Here is a 20,069-nt window from a genome sequence, read left to right as displayed (position 1 = left end):
ACCAGCTGGCCCCAAGGGGGTGGCTCTGAGCTCCACCCCAGCACCCCAAGGGCAGCTCTGCACCCCACTGGGTGCTCCCTTCCCTCCCCTCGCTGCTCCAGAGTCCCCCACCAACACCAGGCCAGCAGCACTGAGAACAATAAATACTGTAATAAATAGAGAAAACGCTGTCACGTGGCACTGCTCTGGCAGCAGGCGGTGTAGCCGGGGTTCTGGGGTACCTGCACTGCTCCGCTCTCCCCAGGCCCCCTCCAGCATGGGCGTGTGCAGGTGCTCCTCTGGCTGTGACGGTCAGCCCTGCCCCACAGGAGCACTCCATGTTGGGGACGGGGCATGCATTCAGTCCTTGATGTTGCTGTCCCGGCGGCAGGTAAGCACGGCTGCGTCCAGCTGTACCCTCCCTCCCACTGGCTCAACACTGAACCTGGCAGAGGGCTGGGGCTGCAGGTAGCCAGAGCTGAGAGCCCTCCTTGAAGCTGGGGAGCACAAGGAGGGGGGCAGCCCCACACTCAGGGCTGCGGGACAGGGGTCAGGCTGGGGTGTCCCAGAGCCCCTAGGGATCAAGGTGGCCTTGGAGGCTCATCACCAGGACAGCACAGCAACCTTCAGCAGGTAGGACACGTTCCTGGAGGCCTGGGCTGGGGGCAGTGCCAGGACCGCCGTGGAGCCCTTGCAGGCTGCAGAAGACAGGTAGTGTGAAGCCCTTGCCATGTCGGGCGCAAGGAAAGGCTATTCTGGTGAGCAGCCAACAAAGTGGCCCCAGAGACTCACAGAAGCCAAGGGAAGCTGTAGGTGGGCAGAAACCAAGGGTTAAATCAAACCACACCAGTAGGATGGGACAGTGTCACAGGCCCCAGCGGCCTTGGGCTCATTGCTGGGGCCTGTGTCCCTGCCAGGTTCAAGGCTGGAGCCAGTGGCCAGTTCTCACACAGTCCCGTGGCCCAGTGTGTGCAGACAAAGCGGTGTTTCGTGTCCTGCGTGGGGGGTGGGCGAGGCCCCGGCTCAGATGGGCTTGTACAGCAGCGTGGTGACGTACTTCTTCTTGTAGCGGTGCGTGGCACTGAGCACCATCACACCATCCTGCGAGAGGCACAGCGTCAGCAGGAGCAGGTGGGAGAGCTTAGCGCAGCCTGGCTGCGCTGGCTCGGGAGCGCGGCACCCCCAAGGCAGCCGTTGGGAAGAGGGCTCTGCGGGCTGGGGAGCAGCCCCAGCCCGTCCCTGCTGTCCCAAGCCTCACAGCCAGCAAGACACGTCCAACACCCACGACGGAGCCAGGGCAGAGCGAGGGAAGGGGCTGGTACGCAACAGGAGAGCCTAGGGCTACCCAGCTCCACCACACTGTGGGGAGGCAGCTACAGGGAACTAGGGGCTGTAAGGAGACTACAACCTACATTCCTGCGTGTGCCACACTTCACTGGGCAGCCAAGCTGTCCTCGTGTGGGTCCTCCCATCCCTGCACCACTGTCTCCACCCCACGGCTGTCCAGGTTCTGATCCTTGCAGGTGCTGCAGGCTCCTGGGAGCCACAGCAGCTCCCCTTCCCTCATCCAGCGGTCTTGCAGGACCTGCCCTTACCTTGATGGAGAGCGCATAGAGGTGATTGAGCATGACGTGATTGGGTTCGGGCAGCAGTGCTGGGTCACACTAGGACAAGAGGAGCGTCACAGGGGAACAGCAGAGCCCTGATCCCCCCAGCCCCAGCCATCACAGGGAGCTGCCATCTCAGGCAATCTGAGCTGCTGGTGTCTCTGGCTGTTCTGAACAGGAACAGAGCTCAGCTAAGCACCAGGCAGAGCAAGGGGCCAAACCAGAGTGGTTAATGTGAAAAGTGATGCTTTTCCCAGTAAATGGTAAGGTCCAGGCACCAGCCAAGGGGAGATCAGGCTCCCTGCAGACAGGACTCCCCTTCCAACCCCAGTGTGGCTCTCTGTGTGCAGGCAGTATGCTGGTACCCACCGAGATATTGGTGTCCTTGTTGAGGATGACCTGGAGGAGGTGAGGCGGGAGGATGGGTGGGGATTTGAAGCGCTCCTCGGGCCGGTATACATACATCTCTTGGCCGTAAGGACCAGGTGGTGAGCTTGATAAGTCTAAAGAGAAGAGACGGGAGGAGACATGAAATGGCTAAAACAGGACTGGCGAGCACAGAGCAGCTCCCAAAATGCTGAGAAGGACCCAGCAGGGTCTTTCAGGCACAAACATCGTCCATGAGCCATGGCCATGTATTCTATAGCAACAGCTCAGCCTTTTCACAGAGGAATAAGCAGCCAGGCGAGCCCTGGGCATTTCCAAGCAGGGCTGTAAGCTGGTATGTGCATTGACAACAACACAAGCACCCTGTGGTATCCACCCCAAGACCCCGGCGCACGGCTTTCAGCACAACTGGGTCCCTCTCCCTGCAGCAAACAGCCAGCTTGCCCCAGAGCTGTACCCTTTGCAGCAGGGGCACAGCAAGCAGCACTCCTGCATGCTCTCGGTGCTGCAGGACTGCCTGGTGAGGAGGTCCCAGAAAGGGCAAATGGGAAGTCCAAACTGAGCAGCTGCTCAGCCCATGTGAGGGACCGCAGGAGCTTGTGGTCACTGGAAGCTGGACTGGCCTATCTCCCAGCCACACCTGATCTGTTTCGGAACAGCCAGCACCCAGAAGCGCTCCACCTCCCTGGAGCTCCTGCTGCTTGCTGGCTTTTTTCCAACAAAGTATCTCCTGCCCAGGCTGGGCAAGGACGTGGAGCTGAGGCTATATCTGAGACGGGGTTTGTAGCAGGGACAGCAGGCCGCACTCAGAGCGTCCTGGACTGAAACACGACTGAGCTATCTGCCGGCATTATACACCGAGCCAGCACTGCTGGTGTCCGCATGGTAACCTAACCTGCTGCTGTAACACAAGTGGAGAGGGAGGCTTCTGATGTGCTAGCACTAGTACAAATTACCTTGGCATGAAAACAAAAGAGTGGCTGCTGAAAATAACCTGGATCCTGCTCTCGCCTAGCTTGTACCCCAGATCAGATGACTTACTCACAGTTGAGCAGACAGAAAGGGGTGATGTTCCCGGCATTCACCAGTCTGAAATGGCTGCCTCAGCCGCGCACAGGCACTGACCCTGCTTCTGGGATGGTGCTAGCACAGAACGAGTTACACCAGCACAGCCCCTCCATGGAGACGAGGCCTCAGCTGTGGGCTGCCAAGGACATGCTGCCAAATACTACTCTTCCCGGGTGCAGGCCCACACCTCTGCTCAGGGGGTCTCTTCACCCCCAGAGCAGTGAGTCTCAGAGCAGAGGAGGTAGAAAATAGCACATGCAAAGCTGTAATGCCACAAAAACTCACCCCGACCTGAGGTTTCTGAGCTCTCCAGGGAATCCACCTTCAAAGCATCGAACACCTCGAAGTCAGATTTCTTGACGTGAATCAGGTTATTAATCGTCCCCATCTGGCTGGTGACCACCGGCTGGAGAGAACTGAGGTAAGAGTCTTCCTATGTTCACCTCCAATCGAAGCACACTCAATGCTTCCTAGATCCTCCTGGCCCAAGCTGTCTTTGCTGCACCATTACCTCAGAGCACAGGTGGCCAGTGTCTAGCTCTGCTCTATGCTTGCAGATCTCCACTTGCAGATTTCCCTTTACTCCCAGGCTCCTACATCACCTCCTATTTTCATCCTCCATCCTGCTACATGCCGATGGTAAGTGTCCTCTCCTTCCCATGCTGCTACCACGTGATTCAATTTGGAGGAGAACCTGCAACTGAATGCTGACCCCATGGCCTGTCTTCTCATGTAGTCAATTCTGAATGGGGCTTAAAGGCCTTCTGGTGGTTTCCCTGCCCCTCAGTACCTCCCCGACACTCCCCCATACAGCTTGTCTAAGCCCAGAGGAACCAGCCTCTGAAAGGACTCACGCGATGGAGATGCCCCTTTCGTTTTGGCAGATACCCTCTGCTCTTCCTGCTCCCCCTCTGCTGCAGCTACATCACGTCTAGTCCCCTGAAGAGGGCAAGATCTGCAGGGATAAAGCTTTGAGAGTTACCTCAGATGGGTCATGGACCCATTGGCCATCCACAAAAAATTTGTACTGGTGCTCTCCTTCTGGGAGGTCCAGGATAGCGACAAAGTCATTGTGGCTGTGCAGAGAGAACAGACGTGCAACAGCATTACCCTGGTGATGCTCTGGATGCTGCTCTTCCATGGGGTCCCAGAAAACGGCACTTTTTCACATACTGCCCAGCCCCTCCACCCCAACACCTGCATGCAGAGTTAAGCTTGTTCATCGTCAGTGATCTGAAGCATGGATACAACAGGCGCGAGCATTCAGAGCACTAGCTCTAGGAGTCCAGCCGCAAGGAGTGCAAGAGGCAGTCCAGCCCTGCACACCCAGGGAAGGTCGATGTGACAGACACCCTGTGCAAGACACACTGGGAAGGATGCATGGGCGAAGCATCTAACCCTGCACTGGCACTGCAGGATGGGGGCAGCAAGCGTAGCAGCTCTGTTAAGCCTGCAATTGAGATAACCCATTCCAGATGATTTGCTGGGATTATGCCCACAGTCCTACACAGTGTTTCCATGAAAATCACAGATGTGTTGCAGAACAGCGAGAACATCATTAGGGCAGGAAGACACGTGAGGGATAAACAACCAACCCCCGCTGGCAACAACACAACTAGGCATGGGGTAAGGCCACAGCCAAGGGAAGAGCTGACAGCTTCCAGGGGACTGCTGCATACCTGGGCAGGGCTCTGCTGCCAGGATTAGCTGCTGTGTGATATCCACCTGGGCAAGCAAAGTGGCCCATCCTGTCCTGTCCCTCTGTTTCACAACTTCCCACAGCCACAGCAGCACCACCCAGGGAAGAAGCTGACTATGTATTTGTGCTCAGACCCTCCAACTTGGGTGAACTGAGAAAAGCCAGGTGAGCAAAGGGAACAGCAACCAGCACAGAGAAGGGAAAACACTCCCTGCAATGGAGCAGAGGAGAACATAGGGTGACTTGAGGGACTGGCTACCTCTTGATGAGTGGGATCTTGGTGCTCCAGTTATTGAAAGATCCGGAGATGAAGACCTCTTTGCCTCCATCGGCCCAGCGGATGACAGTGGGACGAGCCTGTTGGGACGGTTTCACTGACTCCTCCAGATCTGGCTGCCATGACACAAACTCCTTGTCCCCAGGAATCTGAGCAAAGAAAACCAGAGCCTGACTGAGACACAGAGACAACCGGGACCACATTTATCTCTCCCTGGCCTCTACCAGCCCACCTGCACGTCCCAGACAAGAACATCGCAGAGCTCCTCCAGCCTCCCAGCTCTCTACAGACCCCTCACATGGTTGGGACTGCAGCCCCGCACAGCCAGTGAGCTGAAGCCCCAGCCAGGGCCCCAGAGGGCAGGACAGGGAAGGCAGCAGCTAGCCCCTACCTTGGAGTCATGGGAGCTGAAAACATTGGGGTCGTCGGTGCTGCCCACCATGATCTTGTGCGGGTGCTCCTTGGCAGGGTGGGGGGCACCGGAGCCATCCGAGCGGTGGGACTTGGAGCCATGGCGCTCCCCAGACACTCGCTCACTGGTGGTGTTCCCCATGACAGCTCAGCAGCCCCTGTGACAGAGAGAGGACATCAGTGTGCCTGTGTTCATGGGCTCCGGCAGCAAGGAGAGGAGCAAAGGCGCTGCTCCCCAATGCTCTTTGCCAGGGGAGACTGACAGCAATCCTAAAAAAGGCCCAGAGTTCATTCCCACTGCCAAGTTTGGGAGCTGAAGGGAAATTTAACAAGCAAGACAGCTTGACCTAATTATAGCCATAGCCTTATGAACCATCACTCTAGTTAAGCTGGTAATTGTTATACTCCAAAACCGATACTAGTTATGCTGCATCCCACACAAGCCCTCAGTAGCCGGCACAGTAGAGGGGCTGATGGGAAAAATAAAGCCAACCTTTATTGGCAAATCAATTGCTTGGCGTTAACAGAGCCTCTTTCACAGTCCCACAGTCAGGCTCTACAGGCAAATCCCCTATATCCAATAAGAAAACAGCCGGAGAGTGAAAGTAGCAGCTGTTTAACAGCTCCCAGCAAGTCTCCAAGAGCTCACAGACAGAAGAGTGGAGCCTTGCGCCTGGCAAAGGCAACAGGAGCATTTAAAGTGTCCGAGTGGAATCACCCAAGCTGGAGCTTGGCCAAGGCGTGGGGCTAATGCCATGGTGTCTGCAAAAAGCTCAGCTCTCGACAGCATTCACTTATGATTCACCAGGCAAGCCACCATGTCAGCTGTGGCACAGCGCAGGCGAGGAGGTCTGCTTGTTGTGACCCTAACCAGCGGTACCATGCCGTGCATTCCGGTGTCTGCCCGGCCATCCGGAGGCACACGACGAGGGAAAGGCAATCCCAGCCGCCTCAGTGCCACTCTGCAGCTGGAGATGGGCTGTCATCCCCGATCTCACCTAGCTCAGAGAAGGCAAAGTAGAAGAACTGGCCATACAGCGCCAAGCCATGAACAACTACACACCTCTCAGGACAAACAACAAAGCCACCACAAGCTACATGGGACTCTTCAGGCCTTACCCAGTTTCCAGCAGCTGAGATGGATCGGGGTTCTTGCCCCCTTCCCAGGCTTATTTTGCAGCTTTCAGCTTACCGCACTGATCACGGGCTCTGCAGGGCAAGGCAAGAGGACAGCCAGCCTTGCTTCATGCACTTAGTTGTGACATTTGAGGATTTGTTTAGAAGATCAAGTTATATGAAGGGTGCCAGGCAAGGCTGCCAGCCAAAGCCAGGCTTTAGAACATTACAGAGCAATTACTAAAGTATTTCTTAAATCCTGAGGGCTAAAAGGCAGCTCGAGAGGACAGCTAACCCATACCTCCACCCCCTCTCCTCTCAGTGAAGATCAAGTGTACTTGAAGATCCAGGTTAGATGAGCTGCACCACTTGCTCTGACATCTTCCCCCTCTGCCCCAGAGGAGGCTCAGCTGGCTCCTCACAAAACCTGCCCCTGCGCCACCAGACCTGCTGTTGAGGAGCTTCTTCCCCAGTATCTCCGCTAAGGCTCCCTTACTTCCCATCTACGGGGAAGAAGGTAGGAAAGGCTGAACATCCTCTTGTACCAAGACAGACCTGAGAGATACGTGCAGGTGTTAACAGATGTGAAAGCTTCCCTTTCTCTTCTCTAAAAGAAATCCAGTCCCTCTGGCTGTCCCTTACAGGTCACGCTCTCCAAACACCTCCTGAGGTTTCTCCCAAGCGGTGGCTCCTTTCTGGCACGTGGCATCCAAAACCCTGTGCAGACAAGACCACCCCACCTCCTGCATCGTGCACGCAGGCACCCTGCCGCGCTGGGACAGCGAGCTCTTTGAGCATAGCCTGCAGTACTTGGTTTTACTGAATTAACTTCTACAGCTCAAACCCTCCTGCGTTCAGACAAGCCCTTGTAGCACAGCATGCTCTGATGGTGTGACACAAGTACATCCAAGTCACTAATGGAAACGCTGCCCATACCAAAGCCCAAGCAAACCTCTGCAGCGTCTCAGCGCATCTGCTCCCAGTTTGACAGCAAGCCGCTGCCAGCTGCAGTCCGTGGTAAGATGGGTGCCTGCTGGCCCGACCACAAGGCCCCTTCAGTTTCACCCAGCCTCACCTCTCCACTTTGCTTCTGAAAATGACATGCAAAATACACCAGTTCCCCCTGAAATGTGTGACACTTGCTGCCTCTCCCACCCAGCCAGTGACCCGCACCAGGATACACTGGCAGCCAGCCTGAGAGGGTTTATTTTGGAGAGCCGGGGTCTCTGTTCAGCACCCTCAGTTGCCCACAACCTGCTCGGCTAACACCTCCTGGTGCTGGAGTTACCCAGGGAAGCCTGATTCGCCTGGACTCGCCCACCTCTTTCGGAGAAGGGAACCAGAGCTCAGCCATGAGGTTGCCGTAAGGTTAAGGGGATGAGGTGGGAAACCGGGGAAAGTCTCCCTCCCCCGGACTCGTGCCAAGCAGGCATGGCTGGGACGAGGGCTTTGCAAAGCCCACGGGGCGGGGGCAGGGCTGTCACGGCACACTCGGCCCACGGCTGCCCGCTCCCCTTCCCCGCCAGGTCACAGTGAAGCGGTGTCTGCCATGGCCCTGAGGAGAAGCGGGCCGCACCGGCAAGGGACAGGGCCCTCCCGAGGGGCTCCTAGCCGGCTGCAAGGCACGGCTGGGGTCACCCACGCCAGCGGGGTCCGGGCCACCGCTGCCCACCGCAGTGTCACCCGTGGGGACGCCCAGCCAAGCCTCACCCACCATCTCCCGCAGCAGCGCCCGGCCAAGCAAGGCCCGGCCAGCTGCCACCCACCCACCCACCTGCGGCCTGGCCAGCCGTGACACCCCGCTGTCACCCCCCGGCCCCGCCGCGGGCCCGGCCCCACCTGGCCGCCGCCGCCGCCCCGCTCTCCGCCTCCGTCCAAAATGGCGACACCCCCCGCCGCCACCGCCAGCCTCTGCGGGGCGCTCTGGCCCGCCCCCGCGCACCGCTCTATGACCGCGCCCCCCCCCCCCCCCCCCCCCGCAGACCCGCTTCCCCGCTGCCGGGAGCCGCCATGTTTTTTGAGGGCGGCTTCGCCCATTGTTGTTAAGGGCGTCTGGCCTGGCGCGCGGACATGCCGGCTGAGGGCCGCGCGGCTTGGCCGCGCGGCTTCACCCGCCCCGCAGACGGCGGGCGGCCATGTCTGTTGAGGGCAGAGCTGGGGCTGGGGCCCAGGGGTGGCGGGGAAGGGGTTAGGGATGGCTGTGGGGCTCGGCTGCCAGGCCGCGGGGTGGGCAGCCTGGCTATGGGGTGGGCCGTGAGGTGAGCTGGCTGGCTAGGCGGTGAGCAGGCCGGCTGTGGGGTGGGCAGGCCAGCTGTGGGGTGCAAGTGGCCAGGGTGGTGCCCATGGGCTGGCCAGGCCCTGCGTGGGCAGGACAGATGCCTCAGGATAGACACTGGAGACTGAGACAGCCCACGCAGTGTGGTCCCTGGTCCCCTCGGCACAGGGACAAGCTTTATTGCCCTTTTCCCGAGGCGCTCTGGTCAGGCGAGTTCCTGGTTTCCCCACCGCCTCTGCACCATCCTAACCCACGGGTAGAGCTTGTGGAGCTGCCGGGCCAGGATTTAGGGAAGGGGAGTGATTCCTGTCCTCAGAGCAGCCCCCGACAAGACCTGGTGTGGCCCTGGCACAGCAGGAAGGCGAGACAGACCAGGCTGCATCTTCAAGGAACCGATTCCCTCCATGCCTCCTGACATGGCGGCAGATCTAGCAAGAGACTACAGAAACACCCAAGCCCAAAGGAAAGGAAGAAGATTGCCAGGAGGACCCACTGTATCCATTTTAGGTTAAGGAGACAGCGAGACATAGGCAAGGGTGGCCACAATCAAACCAATGCTGAAGAAGACCTTGAAGATGTGGGGCACGGTGCTGGAGCGGGGAGGACAGTCCCCAGCTCTGGTTTGCAGGGGCCTGACCACACGCTGCCGCTGGGTGAGGATGGCCTCCCTGGCGCCTGCCCACTCGCCCGGGCCCCGCAGGCGGTACTGGTATGGCGTGCAGGGCCCGAAGGCCACCTCCAGCGCCAGCTTGGGGTCGGTGAGGAAGAGGGCGAGTAGGTTGGGCTTGACCCCCACCTGGCAGGCGAGCTCGTCCATGTAGGGGATGTAATCCACCTGGATGGTGTGCCGCTGGCTCTTCACGTACCTGTGGGCAAGGAGGGCAGGTGGGCTTGGCATGTGGGCACGGGGGTAATGGTGGCAGGGGCGATGCCTGCGCGGTGTTCTTACCGCTCGGCCATTTTCTCCTTGGTTTGCGTGATGTCAGCCAGCATGTTGGTGGATGGAGGCAGGTCCTGCAGCCCTGGGGAGGAGGAGGCCGTGGCTGGAGGGAGGGCTGTGCTTCCGCCATGGTATGGCTGGCTCTGCAGCCCAGCCTGGCCTCTGCTTGCACGCAGAAGCCTTTGGGGCTCTGGGGACGTGCCGTCATGGCAGGAGCAAAGCAGGAAGCACGGGCGAAGAAAGTAACGGCAGGAAAGGAGAGGGAGAAGGTGGTTTGCAGGCAATGGGACCTGTTAGTGGCCCCCCGCAAGAGAAGATGAGCACGAGGCTCATTGCAAAACGCAATGCTGTTTTTTGTCCCTATGAATAAGCAAAAGGAGGACAACAAAGATGAGTGGAGGGAGGCGGTGTGTGAGGGGATGCAGCCAGTTGAACGACTCAGCCTTGCCGTGGCCAAGGGAGCCTGGCTGCGTCCCCCCACCCTGCCTTGCTTACCCTTGAAGATGCGGGTGGCCCAGCGACTCTGGAGCTCGGAGATGGGCATGATGGGGCCCAGGGGCTGGATGAGGCCGATGAAAGCCAGCGTTGGCTTCTCCAGGTCGATGGGGAACATGAATTTGTAGAGGGAGATCTGGTTCTCCACCACCTTCACGCAGCCCTCAAGGAAGGGGAAGGAGAAGCTGTATCCCGTGGCAAAGACCACGGCATCGATGTCTTCCCTGGTGCCATCACTGAAGATGGCAGATGTTTCCGTGAATTCCTGGATATTTGGCTTCACCAGCACCCTGCCTGAAATGATGCAGTTGGGCAGGTCGTCGTTGACAGTTGGGTGCTGGTGAAAGATCCTGGAAGGCACAGACAGACCTCGTGTGGGGCCCAGGCAGTGGGACAGGCAGTGGGATGGGCAGTGCTGGGGCAGGTCCTCGGGGTGCTGCTGGGACGCTCACCGGTGCTGGGGCTGGAGGCCATAGAGCGCATGGTTGAAGCGGGCGTTGAGCTTCCTCTCCAGGAGAAAGCTGCTGGCATTTTGAGGCAGCAGGCTGTGGAGGAGCTGTCTGAAGCGGCTGATGTAGGAGAAATCGAAGGGGTATCCACCATCCCCCACCCGGTGCAGCACCCAGGTCCCACGCTTTGTGCTGAGGAAGACCTGGGAGGAAGGAGAGGGGAGGTGGTGGTGTGGCAGCATCCTCGGGACTGGGCTAGGCCCCTGCCGTGCGCCTCAGACAGGGATGCCAGCACAGCTGCTGGGATCACAACAGCCACCTCATCAAGAGGGGATGGGGTGCTCGTGGCCCTCTGCGGTGCTGGAGGAAGGGGAGCCCACAGGGGATGGTGGGGGGTTGCTCAGTGCCCTCCGGGGTCCAAATAATAAGCACCCCAGCCCTGGCGGCTCTCCCAGCACACCTGCTTGGCTATGTGGCTCAGCTCCACTGCGATGTCGATGCCTGAATTCCCGGTGCCGACCACGACCACCTGCTTCCCCAAAAAGGACTGTGGGCTCTTGTAGTCCCGGCTGTGCAGGTACCAGCCCTCAAACTTTTCCACCCCTGGGAGAGAGAGGGAAGCCATGCCGGGCAGGGACGTGGGGCAGGGGGTGGCTGTCTCCCTGCTCAGACTGGTGGTGTGTTTTGGGAACAGGCTGGGACCAGCGTGACCAACGGGAGCAATGCAGCCCTGGGATGGTGCCCAGAGAGGTGGTGGCTTCTTCAGCCTGGGAGATGCTCAGTGTGGCCCTGAGCATCCTGCTCTGGCTTTGGGGCTGGCCTGGCTTGAAGCAGGGTTTGGTCTGGAGACTTCCATGCTCCCATCCCAAAAGCCTCCTGCAGTTTCTGCCCAGTGCCAGGCGTTGGGGGCAGAGGAGCAGCCACGGTCTGTGCCATCCCGCCAGACCCTGGTGACTGTGTGCTCCAGCCTGTTCCCCACCCAAAGAGGGTCTCCACGGCTGAAAGCCCTCCAGGCATTTTTGCCTGGCACCCAGAGGAGAAGGCCACCACCAGCGCTGAGCTCTCAAGCCTTGCTGGGAGCCAGAGAGCCCAGTGGGTGCGTGGCCAGCAGCTCGGGGAGCCTGTCTCTGGTGGGAGAGGTGAGCTGGCAGTGGGGGCACCTGCCAGCAGGGCACTTTGGTCAGGCACTGACAGCACAGCAAGAGCCACCAAGGACAGACCACCAACATGGGTAGGATAGCAGCATGCTCATGCAATCCCACCTGGTGCGTTAACCTGTGGAGGCATTTTTGGCAGCAGCCAGAGCAGGGTGGGGGCTAAGATGGAGTGGAGAGTGCTCCCAGGGGTGTCAGGGAGCAGGCGAGCAGCTCACGGGGTGGTACCTGGGAAGGTGCTCAGTGGGAGGTGTGCCTCAGTGTGGTGCCCGGTGCACACCAGCACGGCGTCAAAGATGGCTGCCTCCTGCTTCCCCTCGCTCTCCGTCACCACCTCCCACTGGCCTGTGGTGGCGAAGTCAGGGCGCTTGGCCACGCGGCACACGCTGGTCTGGGTGCGGGGGGAGCAGGTGTCAGGCACCCTACGCCCCCCGGACCCGTCGCCACTGCCCCCCCGCGGGCTCCCCCAGCTCTCACCCTGAAACGGACATGGCGGAGCAGGTCGAAGTGCCGGGCGTACATGCGGAAGTACTCCATGATCTTGGAGTTGTGCATGTAGTTGGGAAAGTCCTCGGGGATGGGGAAATCGCTGAAGCACATCATCTCCTTGGAGGCATTGATGATGACGGAGCGGTAGATGCTGGCGCGGCCCTCCTCGGGGTACTTCTGCGGGAGCAGGGCACGGCTCGGTGCTGGCGTGGGGACCCAGGGCTGCAGGTTTGCAGCGGACACCTGCCTCCCCTGCCTGGCACCTCGCCATGCCCATGGGTGTGGGATTAAGCCATGGGTGGTCATAGCACCCGTCCCTGCACCCAGCACCCTCCCGCAGGTGCAACAGCCTGCCCCGCAAAATGGGGGAGAGGAAGCTCTGGGTTGGTGGGGGCCATGCAGCAGTGACAGCGAGTCATGGGGTCTTGTGCCTCAGTTTCCCAGCTCCCACTCCCAGCCCCGATGAGGTGGTGCGTTCCCAAAGCTGCCCGTGGTGCCATTGCCCTGGCTGCCACATCAGGTCTCGCCGGTTGCTGAGCCAGCTCCAGTGCTTCCAGCTCACCAGGTCTCTGCCCAGGCAGCGGAGTGCTGCTCCCCTGGCTCTGCTCCACCAGCCACGTTTCTGACCCACCATGGGCAGAACCAGCGGACTGTAACCGAGCCACCCCAAACCCTGTGCTGGCGTGGTGCAGTGTGTCCCCTGCCCGGACTCTCCCACCTGTGTATCAGGGCATGGTGGCGAGGTTTGTCTTCTTGTTGGTGGGTCCCCAGGGAAAAGTCAGCAGCCTCGTTAGGTGGGGGCAGAAACGAACTCTGGGGCTTCCCCGGAGGCAGGGAGAGCCAAGGCACAGAGGAGGCAGCGCTCAGTGCCTCTGTATGGGTGAGCAGCACAGAAGCAGGGAGAGGAGCAACCAGGACTTCCAGGGAAGGGCTGTGCAGGACAGGGACTGGGACAGCCAGTGGGGTCAGATGGGGCCCGGATGGGTAGGAAAGGGCTGGAGGGGACCAGGAGCAAAGCAGCAGGGGAGGGGATGGAGGAGACCGGGAAGGGAGGGATGGGAAGGGGGAAGGCTGAGCTGAGGGAGTGAGCCCTGGGGTAAGGTCCTTGGGGAGGGTCTGTCCTGCCGCTGGTGGGAAGGAGACGGGTCCAGTGTGGCCATCACACCAGCTGGCACCACGGGGACCTCCCGCTGCTGCAGCAGCTTTTTTTTCCTGTGGTTTTCCTCGACAACCCACCTGCCGCATGCGTGCAAAGCAGGGGAGCGGTGCTTTGTTAGCTGCCAACAACTGATCCCAATCCCATCCGTGCTGCTGCTGCGGGGCAGGCTGGCACAGTGCAGGGCTTACCTCAAAGCGCCAGAGCCCCCCGATGTCCCCGCTCCTCTCAAAGCAGGTGGGTACTAGCCCCTCATCCAGGCAGCATTTCAGGGCACACAGGCCAGAGACACCGGCCCCGATGATGGCTACTCGCTGGGCAGCCATGTCCCACGGTGCGGTGGTGGCAAGGATGGCGGGGAAGCCTCGGCTGGGGGCAGCACACACTTAGGGGAGTGTGGAACCTGGCCGGGCCACACCAGGGGGACGCGCGGTGCTGCTCGGTCGGGGATGGCCGTCCCTGTGCTTCCCGTGGGCGACCGAGGTCAGCCGGGGTGTCACAAGATGTGTTTCTTCCAGACATGATCTACAGGTTCCCCTCGCCACCGTGCCACACCTCCTGCCCACGCCTGCCCTCTGCAAGGGGCTCATTAGGTTCTGTAAGCACTTAATGATGCCGACGCTGCCCCGGGACTTTCTGGGTGCGGGGGCTGAGATGTGGCCGCACTCCAGATTTCGGCAGGTTGTGGCGTGGAAAACAAAACCGGGGGGATGCTCAGGGCTCTGGTGGCCGGCAGCCGTGTCAGCTCCAGCGTGTAGTGGCCAGGACCCCCTGTCACCACTCTGGGTCCCCAACCCACCCAGCCGTCCTCCAGAGGGGCTGCGTGCAGGTGACGAGAGTGGCACTGAGCCATGCCACTGTGACCACCATGACCCACTCTGGCGGCGCACACCCTGGGCAAGGCTGTTTTGCTGTGGATACACACATATGCATGCATGCAGCCCATGCTGCCGCGGACCTGGAGCTGTGCCACCAGCACGAGGCCAACCTCAAACCCATGCACGTCCCCCTGGCATGCAGGGGGACAGGGTGGTGTCAATAATGGGACAGACGCCTGGCTCTGTTTAACAAGCTTTTATCCAGTTAGGAAGTCTGTTAATGCCTTTGCTGCTTAGCTCTTGTGTGAGTGTAGCCAGTGGTGGCTCAGCCGGGTTATAGGCAACAGGAAAGCCGGTGCATCCCCACTGGGTTGAAAGTGCTGGCTGAGAGGGACTGGATTTTACCCTGCATGTGAGCAGGTTTCCTTGTCCGTCCCCGGCTCCCCGGGAGGAGGTGCAGAGCAGGCTCCGAGGTGTTATTTCGGCAGCCGGGGAGGCTCCACGCGCCCCGAGCTTGTGGTGTGGCCGCTGTGGGGCCATGCCAGGCAGGACAAGGGCTCCTGCCAGCACTGGGGTGCACAGGCTGCTGTGGGGCCGGGGGTGGCTGGCCAGCCCCACTGGCACACTGCAAAGCCTCCCTTCCTTCTGGGCAGCCCAGCAAGAGCAGGCACCTACAAGTAAGCAAAAATGACGGCGAGGACAGCCACGGCCCCGACCAGCTTGAAGATGAGGGGCACAGTGGGGGCCAAGGGGTGCTCCTCCACATGCCGCGTCTGCAGGGGCTTGATGATGCGCTGCCGCTGGGTGAGGATGGCCTCCCTGGCACCTGCCCACTCGCCCGGGCCCCGCAGGCGGTACTGGTACGGCGTGCAGGGCCCGAAGGCCACCTCCAGCGCCAGCTTGGGGTCGGTGAGGAAGAGGGCGAGCAGGTTGGGCTTGACCCCCACCTGGCAGGCGAGCTCGTCCATGTAGGGGATGTAATCCACCTGGATGGTGTGCCGCTGGCTCTTCACGTACCTGCGGGCAGGGAGGACAGGTGGGTGCTGGCGGCAGCGCCGGCAGATGCCCCGCGCACCCGTAAGGCGGTATTGGATGGACTGCCATCAAGAAGGATCAGTGGGGTGGGGGTAGTGCAGCCAAGCACATCCCTGCCATCTGTTGGCACGTCCAAATGTGCTGGGGACGCAGCCATGGGACAGGATGGCTGCCCACAAGCAGCCATGCCCAAACCGTCCCCTTCCCTGTTCCTGGGGGGTGTCTTACCGCTTTGCCATCGCTTCTCTCTTCTGCTCGATGTCAGCCTCCATGTCCTGCTGTGGGGGCAGCTTGTTCAGCCCTAGGGAGGATGAGCCACAGCATGGGGGTGCTGCACCACGCTGGCAACAGTGGCCGCTGCGGTGCTGCTCTTGCCTGGGTGCTGTGCCCCTGCCGGCACCACTGTGGCAGGCAGTCTGGCACCCGAGGCATGTCCAAACTCCTCAGGATGGGAAGGAGCAGCCCATGAGGCCCAGGGTACAGATGTCCCTGCGCTGCTCAGGCAAAAGCCTGGCTCACCATGATGGCTGCAAGGCGGCCATGCCATCGTCCGTGACCAGGATGGCACAGCCAGCTGCTGCCTCCCAAACACAGCTGGGCACCATCTGCCCAGGCTCTGGGGGTGCAGGCTTGGGCTGCAGCCACAGGGGGGGTTTGCCTCACTTACCCTTGAAGACGCGGGTGGCCCAGCGACACTGGAGCTCAGAGATGGGCATGATGGCGCCCAGGGGCTGGATGAGGCCGATGAAAGCCAGCGTCGGCTTCTCCAGGTTGGGGGGGAACATGAATTTGTAGAGGGGGATCTGGTTCTCCACCACCTTCACGCAGCCCTCAAGGAAGGGGAAGGAGAAGCTGTATCCTGTGGCAAAGACCACGGCATCGATGTCTTCCCTGGTGCCGTCACTGAAGATGGCAGATGCCTCTGTGAATTGCTGGACATTCGGCTTCACCAGCACCCTGCCCGAAATGATGCGGTTGGGCAGGTCGTCGTTGATGGTCGGGTGCTGGTCAAGGATCCTGGAAGGCAGAAGGAGCCATCAGGATACTGGGTTGGGGTGTCTCTGCTCCGTGTCCTGCTCCGGCCACTGCTCCCTGCTCTGAAGATGCTTATGCCCAGGGATGCTCAGCCCCGAGGATGCTCATCACCAGTGGGGCTGGTCCCCCAGGGATGCTCAGCAGCTGCTACTGCACTGGTGCCACCGAGGGTCCCCAGAAGGGGCAGTGGTGGCTCCCTCGAGCATTGCCTGGGCACACCACAGCTATTAACTGGGTTTCCAGGGCTGGTGCCTCAGCCCCAGCCTGGGCACAGGGAGCATGGAAATGGCCAAGCAGGGCTGGACACGGAGGGAGCTGGGGGGTCCCTCCTGAGCAGGGGGAGCTTTTGCTAGCACCTGTGCTTTGGCTTCAGGCCATAGTGTGAGTGGTTGAACCTCGCGTTCAGCTGCTTCTCTGCAAAGTCGCTCACCATGGACGGGCTCAGCAGCTTCTTCAGGAACATCTTCATGCGGGTGGTGAAGATGATGTCGATGGGGTAGCCCTGATCTCCAACACGGTTGAGGATCCATGCACCCCGGCGGGTGCTAAGGAAGACCTGGGTGAGGAAGGAAGCATCACCTCCTGAAGGCTGTGACAGCCCTGGGGGGCTGCCCCGGGGGGGCATGTCCTCACCCCGGGTTCACTCCTCTTCACGCTGCCAGGGTGCTGGGCGAAGACCCGGAGGGCAGAGGGAGCCAGGGGTGGGCATCTGGCAGGGAGAGGTAGGGAAGAGCTGCAGGGGCAGCCCCAGCCCTGGGCTTGGGGATGGAAATCGGGGTATCCATATGGGATCGAGTCTCGGCTGCCACTGCTGCCTGGCAGCATCTTGGTCCTGGTGGCCTTGTGGAGCTGGCAGTGTCCCATGGGGGGCTGCCCTGCCCGCTGGGACCCTGCTCCAGCTGCTGACCTGCTTGGCCGTTTGGCTGATCTCCACGGCAAGGTCCGACCCTGAATTCCCAATCCCGATGACAATGACCCTCTTGTCCGTGAAATCTCGGGCATCCTTGTAGTCTCGGCTGTGGAGGTAGCGGCCCTTGAACTTCTCAATGCCTGCGGGCGGGGAGGAGGGATGCTTGGCTTCCTGGTGCCAAGCTGGAGGGTCACTTCCCCAAAATCTGAAGTGGGGACCCTCCCTGGCCCCGCCATCCCCCTTCTGGGGAGTGTGGGAGTGCTCCCCGAGCCAAAGCAAGACAGGAAAACGCTGAGGCTGGGAGGAAGAGCAGCAGGGAGAACAGGGGTTCCCGTGGCTGAGCTTTCTGGGGTCTCTCCTTGCACCGGGGCACGGGGTGGTACCTGGGAAGGTGCTCAGTGGGAGGTGTGCCTCGGTGTGGTGCCCGGTGCACACCAGCACGGCGTCAAAGATGGCCGCCTCCTGCTTCCCCTCGCTCTCCGTCACCACCTCCCACTGGCCTGTGGTGGCGAAGTCAGGGCGCTTGGCCACGCGGCACACGCTGGTCTGGGTGCGGGGGGAGCAGGTGTCAGGCACCCTACGCCCCCCGGACCCGTCGCCACCACCCCCCCGCGGGCTCCCCCAGCTCTCACCCTGAAACGGACATGGCGGAGCAGGTCGAAGTGCCGGGCGTACATGCGGAAGTACTCCATGATCTTGGAGTTGTGCATGTAGTTGGGAAAGTCCTCGGGGATGGGGAAATCGCTGAAGCACATCATCTCCTTGGAGGTGTTGATGATGACGGAGCGGTAGATGCTGGCGCGGCCCTCCTCGGGGTACTCCTGCGGGAGCAGGGCACGGCTCGGTGCTGGCACAGGGGCAGCGAAGGGGAGGGATGGCTGGGGCTGATGTTGTGGCCCTCCATGTGGAGCCCCCGCCCTCAGCCTCCCCCCCAGGACCCCGCCGTGGCCGGCTGCGTGCCATCCTGCTGGCCACCGCTGCTGATCCCCGGCTGCCGCAGTGCTGACCCCCGGCAGGATGTGTGGCTCGCAAGGCTTACCTCAAACCTCCAGAGCCCTCCAATGTCTGCAGTCCTCTCGAAGCAGATGGGCTCCAGCCCCTCTTGCAGGCAGGCTTTGATGGCACACAGCCCGCTGCTGCCCCCTCCGATGATGGCCACCGTCTTCGCCATGCTGCCCTCCACCACCGGGTCTCTGCCTGGGGACAGTGCTGGAGAGTGGGGCTGAGGAGCAAGGGGGGCAGCCATACAAAATTTTGGCCCTGTGCACCAAAGAGGTCCCAAGCTGAAAGGCAGTCCCCCAAAAGTTTGTCTGGGGCTGCAAGGCAACTGCAATTCCCTCCCCAGCAGGGACCTGGCCAGTGCTGGGGTTTTGCACCACTGCGGTGTTGCCTCTAGACGCCATGGGGAGAAATGCTACCAAGTGCCAGGGAGCCTTGAAATCTGCCTGCCCACGCAAAGTCCTGGTGATGGAGGTGCGCTGGAGTGCTGTGCCCTGCCTCGGGTACCGATGGCTCCCTCCCGGGTGGGCGACAACCCCTCTGCCCGCCCTTTACCCTCTCCATTCCCTGGGGAGATGTCTGTTGCGCTGCCCCAGCGCCCACTGCGTGCTGGCAGCCCGCAGGGAGGCCCTCAACCGACCTGTGGCCACGCGAGTGGCAGCCTGGGGAAGGCCAGTGGCAGGCGGGAGCCACGTGAGGGTCTCTGCCGGGTTGCCCTGACTCGTAATGCTGGATGGCAGCCTGGCTTTATGGTGTGCGGCGGCAGCGAGTGGAGCCTCCTCCTCGGTCACTCCTCCCACTGGGCCGGGGAGAGGAAGCCAGCACCCAGCTAGCTCCCAGCCGCCTGCTCGGCTTTTCCGGCAGCGGCTCTTGCCGCAGCCTCAGACAGTAGGGTAAGGAGCCATCCCACGCTCCTCACCAGGAACGCCCACACAGGGACATGGTGGGGACACTGGGTTGCAGGAGAGACAGAGACGCAGCCGGTCCCCGTGGCATGCACGCCGGGTAAACAAACACTGCCCTGAACTTTTATCTCTGGGATTATCAGGATCAGCCCAACCCTGTTTATGCTGGTACCCAGGGGCACATGTGGCTCCGGCTGCTCTGGTGGCACCCGGCACGTCATCGCCCATGTCCCCCGTGCCCCTGGGCTGGGCATGTCGGCACCGTGTCCCCGTAGCTGCAGCTCGCTCCTGGCCTATCAGAGTCCCGAGGCCAGCGGGACCCCGCTGCGAGGAGCACTGTGCCGCTGGGGTGTCACTGGTGCCAGAGTGGTGGGGCTGATTAGGAAAAGGCTCTCCCCAGTGGTGCGAGGCACAGACCGGCCGGCTCAGGAGCACGCTGCTGGCTCCCAGCGCACTCGCAGCCAGACAGCCCCTGGGGGCTGCAGGGGAAATTTGCTCTCCTGTGTCCAAGGAGCTGAGCAAGGCACCTAGCTATGGAGGGGCCAAGCTCTGCAGCTGAAGTGGTTTTAACCTTCTAAAACTCATAGTATGTTTGCAGTAAATGTAATAAAGCTCTTTCTGTCCCTCGCTGTTGGCAAGGGCTGATGTCTGCCTGGGGCAGAGGTGCCAAGCTGCCAACCCATGCTCCGCGCCTGCCTGTCGAAAAGCATTGAAAGCATGTCTTACCAGGCAGGGGGATCGGCACAGGGATGGCGAGGAGGCAGCACTGGCAGCTCTACCCTCCCTGCTCCGCTCTCAGCTGGCTTCTGACTCTTTTGCAAGCTCTGCAAGGACTGCCCAAAGGCGACAGGTACAGGGGACTTCT

General features: G+C 61.0%; 3 protein-coding genes across 12 annotated transcripts; all 3 read right to left on the bottom strand.

Moving 5' to 3' along the window:
- Window positions 1–129: 129 nt before the first annotated feature.
- Window positions 130–8,444, bottom strand: PRKAB2 (protein kinase AMP-activated non-catalytic subunit beta 2). Of its 4 annotated transcripts, none has more exons than XM_076339811.1 (8): window positions 8,384–8,444; window positions 5,409–5,586; window positions 5,000–5,166; window positions 4,024–4,117; window positions 3,327–3,447; window positions 1,956–2,089; window positions 1,575–1,643; window positions 130–1,080 (listed from the first exon to the last, which is right to left on the bottom strand). In XM_076339811.1, the coding sequence occupies exons 2-8, from the start codon at window positions 5,568–5,570 to the stop codon at window positions 1,003–1,005; spliced, it is 825 nt and encodes a 274-aa protein (XP_076195926.1). In that variant the 5' UTR covers window positions 5,571–5,586; window positions 8,384–8,444; the 3' UTR covers window positions 130–1,002. The 4 variants fall into 4 exon arrangements, with proteins under 4 accessions (XP_076195926.1, XP_076195927.1, XP_076195925.1 ...); XM_076339812.1 differs by lacking the exon at window positions 8,384–8,444 and adding an exon at window positions 8,319–8,343; XM_076339810.1 differs by lacking the exon at window positions 8,384–8,444 and adding an exon at window positions 6,548–6,696.
- A 510-nt stretch (window positions 8,445–8,954) lies between these two features.
- Window positions 8,955–13,886, bottom strand: LOC143161143 (flavin-containing monooxygenase 5-like). Of its 2 annotated transcripts, XM_076339809.1 has the most exons (9): window positions 13,694–13,886; window positions 12,335–12,523; window positions 12,086–12,248; window positions 11,164–11,306; window positions 10,707–10,906; window positions 10,255–10,604; window positions 10,050–10,119; window positions 9,769–9,841; window positions 9,637–9,685 (listed from the first exon to the last, which is right to left on the bottom strand). In XM_076339809.1, exons 1-8 carry the CDS (start codon window positions 13,826–13,828, stop codon window positions 9,802–9,804), a joined length of 1,290 nt encoding a protein of 429 aa, XP_076195924.1. In that variant the 5' UTR covers window positions 13,829–13,886; the 3' UTR covers window positions 9,637–9,685; window positions 9,769–9,801. The 2 variants fall into 2 exon arrangements, with proteins under 2 accessions (XP_076195923.1, XP_076195924.1); XM_076339808.1 differs by lacking the exon at window positions 10,050–10,119 and having other exon boundaries at window positions 8,955–9,685.
- A 677-nt stretch (window positions 13,887–14,563) lies between these two features.
- LOC143161138 (flavin-containing monooxygenase 5-like) lies at window positions 14,564–20,060 on the bottom strand. 6 transcript variants are annotated; one of them, XM_076339792.1, is made up of 9 exons: window positions 19,931–20,060; window positions 18,340–18,560; window positions 17,933–18,121; window positions 17,684–17,846; window positions 17,298–17,440; window positions 16,747–16,946; window positions 16,023–16,372; window positions 15,584–15,656; window positions 14,564–15,337 (listed from the first exon to the last, which is right to left on the bottom strand). In XM_076339792.1, exons 2-9 carry the CDS (start codon window positions 18,544–18,546, stop codon window positions 14,992–14,994), a joined length of 1,671 nt encoding a protein of 556 aa, XP_076195907.1. In that variant the 5' UTR covers window positions 18,547–18,560; window positions 19,931–20,060; the 3' UTR covers window positions 14,564–14,991. The 6 variants fall into 6 exon arrangements, with proteins under 6 accessions (XP_076195907.1, XP_076195909.1, XP_076195908.1 ...); XM_076339794.1 differs by having other exon boundaries at window positions 18,340–18,522; XM_076339793.1 differs by lacking the exon at window positions 19,931–20,060 and adding an exon at window positions 18,940–19,000 and having other exon boundaries at window positions 18,340–18,522.
- Window positions 20,061–20,069: the final 9 nt, after the last annotated feature.

This window comes from Aptenodytes patagonicus, chromosome 5 (genome assembly GCF_965638725.1).
Source record: "Aptenodytes patagonicus chromosome 5, bAptPat1.pri.cur, whole genome shotgun sequence".
Taxonomy (NCBI): Eukaryota; Metazoa; Chordata; class Aves; order Sphenisciformes; family Spheniscidae; genus Aptenodytes; species Aptenodytes patagonicus.
Note: the sequence above shows the minus strand (reverse complement) of the source record. Positions and strands in the feature narration are given on the sequence as shown.